A 15,130-nucleotide genomic window follows, 5' to 3' on the forward strand; every position below is an offset into this window, starting at 1 on the left:
TTCCCGGTGACCAAGGAACTTGCCTTAAGGCCACAGAGCAGGAAGCATGTCAGCAGGGGCTCAACCCTGGAGCTCAAGAACTCCAGGGCCCTGTGGGAAGCAGTAAGAAGCCACCATAAGAAGGTCATGGTTTCAGAATCCAGTGGTAAGGCTAGAATAAAGGCCTGCTGACTATTTCTGGAAACAGGGTCCTGTGACTTCAGGTGTCCCCTGGGACTCAGAGAAACAGGATGTAATGAGCAGCTTCCTGGAAACCCAAGACTGTGTTTAGGCTGGTTTCCAAGCTGTGGTTTGAGGAGACACAGGAAGGCCCACAGACTGGAATTTCCAACGCCTCGTTCTTACCTTGGTTGTTGTTTCCAGAATGATCTCTTTGTGCAGCAGTTCCACCACCATCTTCACGTGGCCCTCCTTAGAGGCCAGGTGCAAGCCGTTCAACCCGTTCTGCGAGGAGAAGAGGTGGGGAGGTTTTGGTTAGTGGCGCTATCCACTCTGCCATCCTAAGGACTGGCTAAGGTGTGCAGAGGAGTGGAGGGCAGAAATGCAGGGTCCCTGGGTGGGTAGAGCTGCCACAGAGAGAGCCACCTGCCGAAGCATAGCTAGGGCAGGGGTAAGGAACACTGGGCCCAGCTTGCAAAGCATACATTAACTGAAGAGCTGCTTGTCAAATGAGGGGGTGCTTGGCAGGTCCCAGCCTTTTCTGCAGCTGCTCCTCTTGCTGGGGCAGGTCTGATGAGGGTCTGCTTCCCCTTTTCAGGCCTGTAGACAGAGATCTACCAACGCTGCTCTAGAAGGCTCCAAGTCCTGGCATGTGGGGCTTCTGGGATGCAGAGGTGGGGCTGTGGTCATGGCTACACTCTGCTTACCACCCGAGATGGTTCTGGTAGCATACCAGCAAGGATGTGGCTCATTTAGTGCTTGGCTTGGCAGCGCTGCCACCTACGTGGTGGGTACTGGTTGGTCCTGAAAGCCTCAGGCCTGCAGTGTGGACAAGCCTAAGAGGAAACCTCTAACAGTGACGATGCTCTGGGGTGACTTGTCCCTGCTTTTTGGGGCCGGGATACTGATCCATAAGGATGCTGGATTTCTGACCACAGAAAGCTGGAGGGAAGGTGCGTTAGAGGCTCTGTGATTCCACCTTTCATCCGAAGCCTAAGAAACCCAGCGTGGTTAAATCAACAAAGATACACAATTCTTCTACATCACAACCACATGAGAGCAAGCCTGGTTTTGGCTGCCCTCCTCCTAGGAGCTAGCTCTCCTCTTTTTAATCAGGTAAATAAAAGCATGGTTTACTTTTAATAACAGTCTGCTTGTGACCTCAGCGATTGATCTCCATGGTTCTACTCTCTGTCCTGGTCTTCAGGAGTCTCTCTTTCTTTCTTTCCTGGTCCGCAAGCCTTCCGGAAGCCCACTCCTGGCATACACAATGGTCTTTCTTCCAAGAGGATCAGTCTGAGTGGGTCTGAACCCCAAAGCGTGTCTCACCCTCCCTTCCAGATTCTGCTGCCACCATCTTTTCCTCCTTTATGACTTTGCCTTTCTGAGAATGGGTGCTCATACATGTATGCATGCTCATATATGTGTGGGGGCCTGAGGTTAAAGTTAGAAATCTTTCTTGATCATTCTTCAACCTTATTCTATGAGGTAGAGTCTCTCAGAGCTCATAGATCTCAGTAGCTTTGCTAGGCAGCTTGCTGCGGGATGTCCTCTCTCTGCCTTTTGAGACGGAGGCTGGAATGGCAAGCAGGCCACCATGCTTGAAGAGCAGCTGTGTGGGTTCTGATGATCTGAACTCAGGTCCTAATGCTTGAGTACCAACTGCTGAGCTATCTCCCCAGCCCTCATGCACTCTCTGTAAGTTAATTTTTACATCTATCACTCAGATGATCTGAATATAATGTTCTCTCTTAGAACCGAAACGAAACCCTATTAGGCACAGCCAACCAGTGCATGCAAGAAACTCTGGACTTAGTAGATGACAGAATGCACTGAGCACCTCTGGGGACACAGCTGTAGCTGCAGATGAGGCTGTGCCTGTAGCTGCAGTGCCACAGGTACTGCTGAGTATCTACCCAATCCCAAACCTTGGGAGAGCCAGCAGTGCCTGGCGGTGCCCTGGAGGTGATTAAGAGACAAACTTTCACTTAAAGGACTCACTGTGGCTGGGGTGATGCAGGAACAGATACATTGAAAACACCCTAAGTGTCCCTACAGGCACATAGGAAACCGTAGCAGGGAGGGGGAATGGGCTGCTCTTTAAGAAACGGTTCCACAGCCAGACATCCAGTTCATGTAACACTGGAGTGACAAGTTCATTTACAATGGCAAAATAAGGACGCCATATGTGCTTCTAAGTTCTAACCCCACATGCTGACACATCAGAAGCCACGCTTCCAACACTTCTCATCACGCATCCTTCTCCCTTCATGAGGAAGCTGGGTTCAACAGGTGAGCAAATGCTCCAAGCTTCAGAGGCAAAGCTCTCTCCAGCAGTGAGCCTCTGCGGGTGGATGGAGTTTTAGCTTCTGTAGCTAACCAACCAGCCCAGCAGCTAAGGCTGTGGGGCACCTGAGGACCAATGTTCCATCCTGTTTTCTGAGGAGACTCCACCTTACTAAACGCATGTCTAGTCTACAAGAGAGACTACTCTCAATAGCGAGAGAGTGCCCCATGGATAAATACCGAATTTAACACTTTCTTTTTCTTTCAGCAGATTTTTGGAATTGCTTAAGTGTGAAGAGGGAGGAGTACAAATTATGTGAACTATTTGTTCTTAGCTGTGAGTATGGACAGGGATGAACTGCAATTTACCACCTCTTCATCGCCAGGAACCATATGCTTTTTACTTTAGTTAAATCAGATGTGAGTTGGTTGCCAAAAGTAAGAGGCAGCCTCCTGGATCTCTCCTTATCACTTCAGCTCCTCATCCAACCTTCACAGTCACTTTCTCTTGAAGCCAAATGGCAGACGGGGTGTTGAGGGGATTAGGAGTGGGATAAGCTACATATTTCTTCTCTCAAGTAACAGTGTAGAAGATAAGCACAAATGAGTTCAAGAGACTTGAGACTAGAAGCTAAGCGAGACGCAGTAGCTGCTTGTTGCTCTTTCCGGTCGTGCTGTCCTGCAGGGTGCTAGCTAGCTTGTGCTCCTCTCCCCACAGACCCCTGGCACTAGACCCTTCCGTGTTAGACCACCTGAGATGCCCATGCTGTTAGTTGCTCCGCTGGGTTCTTTTCCTTCTGCTTTCTCTTGTTTTAACTTCGATATTCTCTACTGCTCTATTTTAAAGTTCTGACTCTCACCATGCCTTTGTCTGGCCTACTGACGACACTGTTGAAAAACTTTGTTCTGACTAAGAAGGTTTTTAATCGCTCTGTTGCATTAGGCTCTTCCTTGGGCTTCCCATCTTTACGCTGAAAATGTCCCATCTGTTCATAAATGTCATTCATTTCTTCATTGGCGGCTTTCACATTTCAATCTGGTTCTGAGTCTGATTCCGTTGACCGTTTTGTCTCTTGGTTATAGTTTGTGTTTTGTCTTATGTGGATGTTGCACTAATGATTCTTAATCGACTGCAGGTATCAGGTGTAAGAACAGGAGTCCTGGAAACACATTGCTTATGGCTGGAAACAGATTTGATTCATCTGTGGCATGGCTGGCGGACATCAGGAGCTGACCTGGAGTTGAGTCTCATCATGTCTGGTCTGTGAGCCTCCACACTCCTCTCAAAGGAGGCCGCAGTCATCGTGAGCTAATGGAGGGGTCAGGGTCCCAGAAGGGTTTCAGTGTTCTGGACCTCCCAGCTTCCATCTGCTCCAGGTACCTGTGCCTCAGATGGACCCACCTCTCTGCCCGTGCGTCCATCCCATTGGCAGCGTGTTCTTCCTGGTGACACAAACTAGAAGCGGTAGGCAAGCTCTCTTATGGTCAGGCTCCGTATGTCTGGACCTCAAGAGTAGGACACTTTTTTTTTCCATTCCCTCTCCCTTACTTTGCCTTGTCTGCACTGGGCTTGGATGGGTGTTCCTTGCATGACCGCAGATCTCTAGCAGAGCCAGAGATCTGATTGTTACTGGGGTATGAAACCTGGGCCTAGGACAGTCGCTGGCCTCCTCGGGCTACCAGGATATCCAGAGGCACTGACACAAACCAAGCGGGAGTGTCTCTGGTCCATCAGCAGAAGCAGTCTGTTTCTGCTCCTCCTCAAAAGGACAACATTCACGTGCATTCCAGAGTGTGTTAGCAGGTCTGCTGGTATCAAGAGAGGCATCGGGGTGCCTGAGGCACTATTCCTCTTCCATCCTCCACTAATCACCCATGGCCTCGGGAGCTTCTCTCTGGTTTCCAATATTTCCCATGAGCACTCAGTCAAGGCATGGAGTCAAAAATTCACCGCAGACCCCTTGACCTCTAAGATTTTTCAGGGTTTTGCCCTGCAGGGGGTCACTGCTTCTGCGTGCACACTACATGGTGATGGTTCGTGTGGGCCTCTCTGGATGGCAGCGTCTCTCTGCCATCCAGGCTGCCTGGTTGCTTCTACTCCCTTGGCTGCCAGCCAAGTTCGGGAAGATTTATAATTTCGCATATTATCTGTTTTGTTTTTGTACAATTAGGGTGACAGCAGCATCCTCTGAAGCTTCTATATCCCACACCCTCCCTATCGGAGCCTTCCAGACCCCTGGGCTTCATAAGCCGTCATGTCACAATGGCCTTAATGAAGAGATGGTCTCTTTGAGGGGCAAACATCTTCACACTACCATTCCTGACCAGCTCTTTTCTCATGCCTTTGCCCCCTTTTGGGTAAAAATGTCCATCTTAGAACATTCCTCGGAGAAGCATGTCTGGTGGAGGAAGGGAACCCTGTAAGCTATGCAGCTGCTCTCAGCGGATCTTAAGAAATTCTTGAGTCACATTCAGCCTGCACGACTTAACTCGGAGTATTTTCTTGTACCAACTGTGAGAGATTCCATTGGCAGAAACTGGATTCCAGACATTTGTTCTCGGTAAACTCTTCCTCTGTTTAGCTCCTCTGATTGCCCCAATTACACTAATTGATTTCCAAATGTACAAATACAGTTGACATGTCACCGGAAACTTAGCACGCATCCAGTCAGGAGCAGAAGGAAAGCTTCAGACAGTCAGCAGCTGGTACCCTGAGGTCCCCCAGCTCATGGGAAGTGGCAGGATACCTCAAGAGCTGGTACTGATGGTCTCAGAACACACACAGCCCTCAAGCTTCCTATTCATCCATTTCACCCTGTCCACGGAGCACACGGACCCAAACTGGGTCCTCTGACTAAGGGCTCACAGCCCCCACCCCCAGCCCACCCACCCAAAAGTATGTCTTTGTTGTGGTTACTGCTGTGGTGATGACCAAAAGCAACTTGGGGAGGGAAGGGTTTATTTGCCTTCTACTTCCACATCAGTGTTCATCATCAAAGGAAGTGAAGACAGGAACTGAAGTTGAGTTCCCCTCTTCCAAAATGACTCTACCCGTTTTAAGCAAACATAAAACTAACCAGGACACAAAACAACAACAAAGAAAAAAGAAACAATCAGGCGGCATCTTGCCCCTGGTGTGGTCACATATAGAGCTCAGGCGCCTAGGTTTCCGCTTAGAGCCCCACTCTCCTGCATAGGGACAACAGACACAACACTGGGAATGGGTATCAGAGCAGAAGCAAAGGGCCCCCTGGGAAGTGACCTACACAGCAGGCACAGGTGGCAATCCACAGAGCCCATGCTGGCACAGGGCAACTCAGAATGAACCTGGGGCAACGAGTGGCAAGAAGTAAGGAAAGGATCAAAGAATGACCAGGACACAGCAAAAAAGTCAAACGACTACAAGGACTCCCTTTTTCCTAGCTTGGGTTTTAAGAGACAGACATCACTGAGGTTCAAACCATTGAATGGAACAGGGTCAAAAATAAGAGACAGGCAGAGCCTGAGGAGCTGTTCACATTAAATGGTCCTGTCACTCAAGGTCAGGTGTATACCTAGGAAGACCCGTGGAACAAGAAGGGAGAATGAGAAAGTGGGATGGGGACAGAGAAAGGCAGCCAGAAGAAGGGAGAAAGGAGAGACAGAGGGAAGGGAGGCTGTGGAGAGGGCCAGCTGGACCCTGGATGGAATGTTGACTTGGATGCAAGTGGGAGCCAGGTGGGTGGTTTTCTTACTTGTGCCTTGTACAAACTGAAATGTCCAGGGACAACAGAGTATCATGGATGGACAGGGAAGTCAGTAGATATAAAGAACACATGGAAAAGCAGTAGCAAAAAATGCAAGCAAATGGGGGCGGGCGGGAGTCTTCGTGCTGCACTCTCTGTGCTTCTGTAGACACGAAACAATTACAGTTTGAAAGAAGACAGGAGGGAGGGGGAGGCAAAGGTTCAGAAAGGCTGTAGGAGAGGAGGACAACCTGAAGTTCTGGCTAGTGAGCGGGGGCTGGGCTGGGTTTTCTGAAAGCCCTGGTGGAGATTTTGACCACATCTGCCGGGTCTAATTTTGCAGGACCCATGAAGAGCTGCCTGAAACAGAGCTCCAATGCTATCCAGTAAGGATATAACCTGCCCTGCATGGCATCAACCCATGCCAAGGGAACAGTCCCGGCCTCACATGGATGCCTGTGATAAGGACCTGCCACCTGCCATCGTTTCTACTTTAGAGGGTTTATGGCTCTGCAGAGGCCACTTGGTGGGGAAAGTCTGTTAAAAATATTCTATCTTGCAATTTAATGACTCAGGAGGCAGATGGAGCTGAACAACTGTCAGGGCTGGGAGGGGGTTACCCTTCCCTCCTCTGTGAGCCTGCATTCCTCTAGAGACGGGGGGCAATTGCAGAGTGGAAGCATCCAGGAGGACTGTACCATCTTAGGGGGCCAGAGAGGAAGGAGCGAGCTGGCTCTAAGTATTTTTCCTTCTTGGCTTTATTACAGCTAAATCCAGTTTTCTGCCCAGGTAACTCTTAAGGATCAGCGTTCAGTTATCCTGGGAGGAGGGGAGAGCTGTGATCTGTCTCATTATCTTAAGGCTTAAAAGGAATAACAGTAATTTCTGAGCTCTTCCTAGAGGCCAATCGACCTCAGATCACCCTCCTTCTTCTGTGTGGTTGCTCAAAACTTGCAGTGGCCTCCATGCTCCAGAATCCCACAGCTCAGCAACAAACCCACTGCCGAGTTTTCAGGGCCCTCGGGAGTGGAGGGGGAGGGTGTTCAAGTTCAAGTTAATGAGAGAATGGGCACTGAAATTGAGCTCAGCAGCTAAGAATATCTCCCATGGACTAGAAAGATTTCATGTCCGAGATCTTGAGAATTCTTTATTTAAAAAACAAAAACAAGAGAATCAGGCCTCCCAAGGAAGGGCAGTGGGGTTAGAGGAAGAAGCCTGGGGAGGGAGGAGGAAGGCCTCTAACCAGTCTTACCACTCGTCTCTCTAACGGTTTGAAGATGATGGCCTATCATCCTGGTATCTGAACCTCAGCAGGAAACGCTTTGGGTATGTGGAGAAAAGCACGACACTGTTCCCACCAAACTGCTAAGCCTGGTGTACACGGTGGGGGAGGGGATACTTTCAGATACTGTACATTTCTGCGGTTTTGACTTTAAGCAAAGCATGCATCTGTCTTGCTGTTAAATAAAAACAAGACAACAACAACAACAACAACAAAAAACCAACTGAAATCAGAGACAGGTTACGTACAGTCTATAGCCATCCCACCGTGAACATGCCCTATCTTAAAAGCTGAGGAGGGCTGGCACTGGGTCAGAGCAAGCATGGAGAGCCATGCCTGTTAACAATTTTAAAAAAGTATCAGGTTTGCCACCAAATATTAACATTCCAGGCTAAGTCATATCGGTAGCCTATTTCGATCAGGGCAGTTCTGCATTCAGGTCTCCTCCACCAACCAGAGTGGTCCCAGTCTGCTCCAGGCTGGAGAGAGAGGGTTGAGAGAGGGTCATTGTCCTCAGCGAGTCTACTCCCCTCTCTGCCAGGCACATGCCCTGTTTTGAAAAGGTAAACAGCTCACTGAAACATGTTCCCACGGAACTTAGAAACACCCTCTGTGGTGTTTTGAATGAGAACGGGCCCCATGGGCTCATATATTTGAATGTTTGTTCCCCAGTTAGTGGAACTGTTAGGAGGTGTGGCCTTCTTAAAGGAGGTGTGTCATCGGGGGCAGGCTTTAAGGTTTCAAAAATCCATGCCAGACTGGCCTCACTCCCTGCCTGCAACTTGCAGATCAGATGTAAGCTCTCAGCTATTGCTCTAGCGCTGTGCATGCCTGCCTAGCTGCTCCTACACTTCCTGCCATCATTTATGAAAATATCTCTTACGACTTAAGAGACTAGAACTTTCACTGGGTAACTTTCACTTACCTTAATAGTACACCTTGAAGTCACTTTAGACTTACAACTGCTATCCTACTATGTACTCAGATTCGTCTTGGGTTTCCCGTGTGATCAGCTTTTATAATCTAAGCTAATTCATAGCTGTTATCACGAGTTATTCTTCCGTATCCTTGCCCAGACAACGCAACTTGTCAAAGCAGCAAATCCAGAAGTTGAAAGAAACTTCCTAAAATCTACCATAAACGTTGAAAGCAACCAGTTATGAATGATGGTTGATAAACCAATGTTTATTGTCTCAATAAATTGGGATTATTTGGAACCAGAGACTTAATCGCTTATAAAAGTCTGTTAAATATTTACTATGAAGTGTCCCATTCTGGTCCCATGTGATGTGCTCCAATAAAAACAGGACACACACACACCATACAAGAGACACACAGAAAGACACAGACACAAGGACAAACAGATTCACAAGCCAGCCTTCAGGCGGCTACCATACAGACATACACCATACAGACAGAGGATAGACAGCACAGGAAGCACGGAGTGGAGAATTCAATCTGGACTAGCCCGTGGGTAACTGACTCCCAAAGGAAGTGCTTTTATTTCTTTCCTTAATGTGACACAGACGCATTATTGGGGCTCAGAGTTAACCCCTGATGTGTATAATCTGAGCACTTGTGGGTGACTCTGAGTTCCCTCCTTGTGTGCCGGTGCACAGTAACCACTGATGTGCATTCTGCACAGCTGGTGATGCTTGTCTTTCCTTCCCCAGGCTCTGGGATGTGGGAGATGGCTCTATTGGCTGCAAATGGACACCTTTATGAAACGAACTAGACAATTACTCTTCTCTCTCCTTCACTAGAAAAAAAAGAAAGAAAGGAAGGAAGAAAGAAGGAAAGAAGAAAGGAAGGAAGGAAGGAAGGAAGGAAGGAAGGAAGGAAGGAAGGAAGGAAGGAAGGAAGGAAGAAGCAGGGCATAGTAATGCAGATCTGTAGTCCCAGCACTCAGGGAGGCAGAGGCAGGCGAATCTCTGTGAGTTTGAAGCCAGCCTGCTCTACAAGTGAGTCCAGGGCAGCCAAGGCTACACAGAGAAACCCTGTCTCAAAAAACAAACAAACAAAAAATTAAAATTAAAAAAAGAAAAGAAAGGAAGAAAAGAAGGAGAGAAGGCAGACCCAGGCCAGTGGGTTTAAGCAGTTGTGCTCACTGCTTCAGTGTTTCGAATTTGTCTCTCTCTGCTTCATTTTCTCTGAACCTGTTCTGGCCACCTTGTAAGCTGTAGGGGGCATTCAAAGTGGCCAGATGGGGGAGGGCTTTAGACACCCATGATGAGGAAACTGTGACACATTCCTCCAAGCAACAAAGAACACCTTGCTTTCCACCTGTCTGTTGATCCTCACGATTGGCAAGGTGAGCATCAAGTGGAGTAGTTCCTGCTAATCCCCCAAATACAATTTCCCTTTTTTTTTTCTTTTTTCTTTTTTCTTTCTTTTATTAATTACACTTTATTCATTTTGTATCCCCCCATAAGCCCCTCCCTCCTCCCCTGCCGATCCCACCCTCCCTCCCCTTTCTGCATGCATGCCACTCCCCAAGTCCACTGATAGGGGAGGTTCTCCTCTTCTTTCTGATCTTAGTCTATCAGTTCTCATCAAAAGTGACTGCATTGTCCTCTACTGTGGCCTGGTAAGGCTGCTCCCCCCTCAGGGGGCAGTGATCAACGAGCAGGCCAATCAGATTATGTCAGAGGCAGTCCCTCTTCCCATTACTATGTAACCCACTTGGACACTGAACTGCCACGATTTCCCTTTTAAAAGTGATTTAGACTCGTGACAGAAGCTGCAGCAGGCTCCAGCGCGCAGACAGGGCATTGCATTGTCTCCTTCTCTTCCTTTGATGACAACCAGACTCGCTCAGTACCAGACATGAAACAATACAGTCTCTCCCCCACCTTCATCCCCCACCCTCACCCCAGAGCTTCACCCAGGCAGCGAGGCTTAAGAGTATGAAGGCATTCTGTGTGGCTATAGGACACAGGCACATAGGCAGAATTTGGGACCACATGTTTTAATGTCATCCTAGGCTTGTCAGGAGGTCCGAAACAGCAGATAACAGGCCTGTAACAGGCATGTCTGTGGTGATCTAAAGCCAGCCTCCTGAGCTTGAGACAAGTCTCCTCACCCTCCTTCACTGCGCGTCCCAGGATGCCTCAGGGACCCTTGCACTACTCCTCTGCAGGCCCTTGTTTCACAAGCGATGGAAGACGTGACACGGGGCTCAGTCACCTGTCACTGGCTTACACTAGGCGCATCACAGTAGCCCGAGAGCAAGTGTGACAGACATCAAAATCTTTTCTGGCCCCTGTGTGGCCAGAAGAACCCTGCGTCTGTCCCCTCCCAGCCTCAGGCAGGCTTCCTGCCTCGGTTCTCGAGTGGCTAAACTGGCAGTGGGAAAAGCCAATCAGCTCATCCTACTCAGCCTGTTTTAATCGCCATGGTCTCTGCCCTATGCCATTTGATGCTATAGTGACTTCTGGATGTCGCTGGAAGCTGGATGAAGGAAGCAGGGACTGGCCGGAGTGTAACCGTCTCTGCCCAGCCCACCCCAGCCACACTGCCCTTGCTGCTCCAGGACAAGGGAAGTGCTTCCTGACTCAGGGCCCTTCACACTTTTTCCCTTTCAGGAATGCTACTCCCAGCAAGCACCCTGCTCTCTCCCTCTCATTGTCCAGGCCTCTCAAAAGTTATCTCCTTCACATGTCTAAAGCAGACCCTGCCTCCCAGCTACCAATTACCGGATAAGGGCATCGGTTAGCATGCTTTCACGCGTGCTCTCTGTCCCCTTTACTAGCGTATAATACTCAGCTCTCTGTCAGGCATGTGCAGTGCCTAGAATGGAGCCTAGCACGCGGTAGCTGCTTAATAAACACGCGTGTAACGACTCTGCAGAGGTTGGCTTCTGCGTGTCTTGCATCCCTTTTCACGGGCTAGCATGAGTTAGCTGTGGGGGCCTGTCTCAGGTCACCTTCCCTTCCCACCTGCATCCCAGCCTCGGATGCCCCTGCTGCTGTGTACCTCCACTGTTAGCTATCCGTCCCTACACTGCTCCAGTGGGGACTTTACAGTGAACACGCTGTGCGCTTCCAGAACGCCCAGCGTCCCGGATGGTGCCGCCCTCCCTAAGCCAGACCCGCAGGGGTCATCCTGGAAGTCCGCCTCCCACTCCAGTTCACAGTTGAGGCTTGTTGGCTCTGTTTATTCTCCTCGGCCATGAATTTTACCCAAGCTACCAACAACGTTCTGAACTGCTGCAGCACCTCCTCCTACAGCCGGGCCTCCTGCGCTCCCCTCTGCAGCCTCCATCTGTTTGGAGCCCAGGCTCATTTTCCTTTGCTCTCAGCGTAAAGATCAGAACCCTTAATGTGACATCTGCAAGCAGGAGAGAGAGCCAGCCTGGTTGCACCAATGCAGTTGCTTGGGTTCTCCACTACTGAGCCACCTCCGCTCCTCTTGGTGAGCGGCGCTCCCTAAAAGCTTTTTGCCCTTGCGCGCCCCCATCCATCCCCCTCAACCAAAAACTTCAGGGTTAAAGTCTGAGGCAGCAGGTAGGTGCACATACATAATGCATATATGTGCCTACCCTAGTCAGGCCCGGGAGCACGCTGTCCAGCTGGGTACTGTCATGCCCTTGTCACTGGTGAGATTTGGCTCTCTCCAGTTTTCCCTCGGCTGGGTCCCTGGCTGTCTATACTCACCCATGCTGGCTGTCCCTTCGTTAACCTCAGCTCAGCTCACAGACCTCAAAGTTTCTCTGACCTCTCACCCTAGGTCAGGCTCCTATGTGCTCGGAATATCCTAGAGCAGCGGTTCTCAGCCCTCCTAACACTGCGACCCTTGGAGACAGCTCCTCATGTTGTGCTGACTCCCAGCCACCTAACTACTTCGTTGCTACTTCATAGCTGTCACTCTGCTACTGCTGTGAATCTTAATGTAAATGCCTGTGTTTTCAGAAGGTCTTAGGTGACCCCTGCGGAAGGGTCATTTAACACGTGCATCCCACAGGTTGAGAACCACTGTCCTATGCCTTTCCTTCGTGGCCGTAGCCATACATGATTACGCAGTTATCAATTCTCCCTGCCTACAGGGGTAAAGGGGCAGGATTAGTCTATGTGTGGGGATGCACAGATCCAATGATGCCAGAACAAATGACAAAAGCAGCCACGTGTCAGTACACGTGCACCCTGGTGTGAGCACCTTCTGTAAGCAGACACTAATATTAATTGTTCAGGCGACAAGAACCAAAAGATGTGTCCTGGGCAAGCATGTCTCCTATGTGAGCCAAGTTCCTCTGTGTATGGACCTGGAGTAATTACCCTCTGACTCCTGCCTGTGGAGACTTTTTGGGAAGGGCGGGTTCACGTAAGGTGAAGCCCAGGTGCCTTACGGCCATCACCAGGCCCTGACCAGAGGATAGAAGCCTGTGTCCAACTGCAAGCAGCAAGCATGTGTCATGGACAGCAAGCTTTGCACACCGGCGGGTTGCCTTATTTCCTGGTGTCTTTCATTTCCTTGGTGTGGCAAGCAGTGTCCGCTTTGAAAGGAACGGGCTGGTGGCAGCCAGGTCTGTGGTCTGAAACCTAAGGCGGGACCCCCTTCCACGACCGCAGACAGGCATTGTCAGCAGCCCAAGAGAAAAGGTGTCAACAGAGCACCAAGGATGCCCACCTGCCTCTTGCTTTCATCCTCTGACACCTACAACAAGGCAGATAAGGAAGGGAGCCATTGCAGGTGGCAGCTGTGTCCACAGGAGGGCCTTCAAGAGGAAGCCATTCCTCGGTGCCATTCCAAACCCTCCACTGCCACAGCCAGCCAGACACAGCCTCTCTCACTCAGTTGCCCCTGAGTGGCCAGCTCGCTGGTCCTTTGAGATTGGGAGATTAATCCTTGGAAGCCCCCCCTTACGTTCTGACTCCACTGGCAGTTGCATGGCAGCTAGGACACAGCAAACTTTGGGACCCCTAGGTTGGGGTTGCCCATTCAGTCCAGAGAGAGACTTATAGATGGAGGATGCCAGATTTCTCTCTCAGACCTACCAACGAAGACTTCTTCCTTGTCCCCAGGCTTTATTCGTGCCTCCTTCCCCAAAACAATGTATTCAGCATTCTAGCCAGCCTCTCCTCTGTCCACACAGGACATCTGACTCAACCCTTGAGGGTTCAGGAGTCCATGTGTATGTGGCTGTGGGTCTTTCTGGGTGGGAGATGACAGTATCCTTTTCCTCACCCAGGCTGCCTACTCAAGCCCAGCTCACACACCCTCACCACCCCCACCCCAAGTTCACTGCCATGGACAGAATCACAATCGTAGCCTGTATTTATCACCTGTCTCACCCTCCTTGTTCTTTTGCTGTGGACTGAATCCAGCACAAGACCAACTCAACTGTAATGGGATCTTGTACCTGGGAAGGGGAGGGTTGAATTCTGTAATTCCAGTCAGACCTGGAGGGACAGGGAGAAGATGATGGGCAGAGCCCAGAGGCAGGTTGTTGGGGATGCCGAGCAAACCTCTACCATATCCAATATGAGCACGCTATGCTAAAAGTAAGAAGTCAGTCTCAGAGGGACAAACATTATGGACCCCACTTGTAGAAGATCCCTGAGGGGTGGTCGAGTCCCTAGATGCTGAGAGCAGAAGGTTGTCTCTTGCAGCACTCGTCTCCCTCCCAGTGCTTAGGAACCCCCAAAGACTGCTGAGGGGTAAGGAATTTACACCATTGCTCCAGCACTAGCCTAAGGCTCCTCCTGCTCCTTTCCAAAGGCCACATCCAAGGCAAGTGCAGGATCCACAGCAGCTTCTAAGGGAGAGGCTGCAATGGCATGGACTGAGCCTGGGCATCACTGCCAGTGCAAGGTAGCCTTTCTGTCTGCGGACCCAGGCTGGAAGGAATCAACACAGGGTGAACCGGGGCAGAAGCCCCAGTGACTTCTGAAGCTCTGGGAAGAGTGCGGCAGGACAAGTCCCAAAGCTGTCAGGGCACAGCAGCAGGCAGGGGCCCCTCCTCCAAGTGGCCGCGCTGTCCCCCACCCGCTGACCTGGTTACAGGTGTTAATGTCCACTCCATTGCGCAGGTGGTCCAGAGCCTTGTCCAGGTTTCCCGAGCGCGCCGCCCGTAGAAAGCTGGTAGCAGCGTCGGCCTGTGAGGAAAAACAACAGGGTGTGAGCTTCCCCGTGCAGCAAGGATCGGGTCCTCACAGGAGGTCACCCTGGTGCACATGACATCCCCGGCTGTGATGTCAGCACCCACAGGTCCAGTCTGGAGCTGCCTTACAGCTTGGGAATCCCTCTCTTTGGGCACCTTTACACGTAGTTATCCTTGCAAGGAGGAGAGACCAGCTTTGAGAGTAATTCCAAACTAGCTGCAATGGTGAACACCCCACACAGCTGGGTTTGGCTGCCTCTATGGTGCAGAGCCCTCCTTGTTTGGTTTTGTCTTCCCGCTGCTGGGTATTGAACCCAGGGCCTCACACATGCTAGGCAAGTGCTCTATCACTGAGCTACATCACCAGCACCCCTATACCCACCCACCTTTCTTTCTTTCTTTCTTTCTTTCTTTCTTTCTTTCTTTCTTTCTTTCTTTCTTTCTTTTCTTTTTAAATTTTGAGACAGAGTCTCACTAAGTTTCCCAGGCTTGTCTCAAGCTCTCTGTAGACCAGGTATACCTTGAACCTGTGATCTTCCTGTCTCAGCCCCCCCCCCCCCCCCCCCCCCCCCCCCCCCC

General features: G+C 50.3%; 1 protein-coding gene across 2 annotated transcripts in view; it reads right to left on the reverse strand.

Annotated features, from left to right (window-relative positions):
- The window catches only part of Ank1 (ankyrin 1), a 77,050-nt gene extending 62,544 nt beyond the window's left edge, over positions 1–14,506 (reverse strand). For both annotated transcript variants that reach the window (XM_055593434.1, XM_055593433.1), the window contains exons 1-2: positions 14,445–14,506; positions 346–444 (exon numbers count right to left, since the gene is read on the reverse strand). In XM_055593434.1, the coding sequence (XP_055449409.1) occupies positions 346–396 (51 nt within the window). In that variant the 5' untranslated portion in view covers positions 397–444; positions 14,445–14,506. The remainder of the gene's footprint in view (positions 1–345; positions 445–14,444) is intronic.
- Positions 14,507–15,130: the final 624 nt, after the last annotated feature.

Source organism: Psammomys obesus, unplaced genomic scaffold (assembly GCF_907164565.1).
Source record: "Psammomys obesus unplaced genomic scaffold, mPsaObe1.curated_primary_1811, whole genome shotgun sequence".
NCBI classification, from domain to species: Eukaryota; Metazoa; Chordata; class Mammalia; order Rodentia; family Muridae; genus Psammomys; species Psammomys obesus.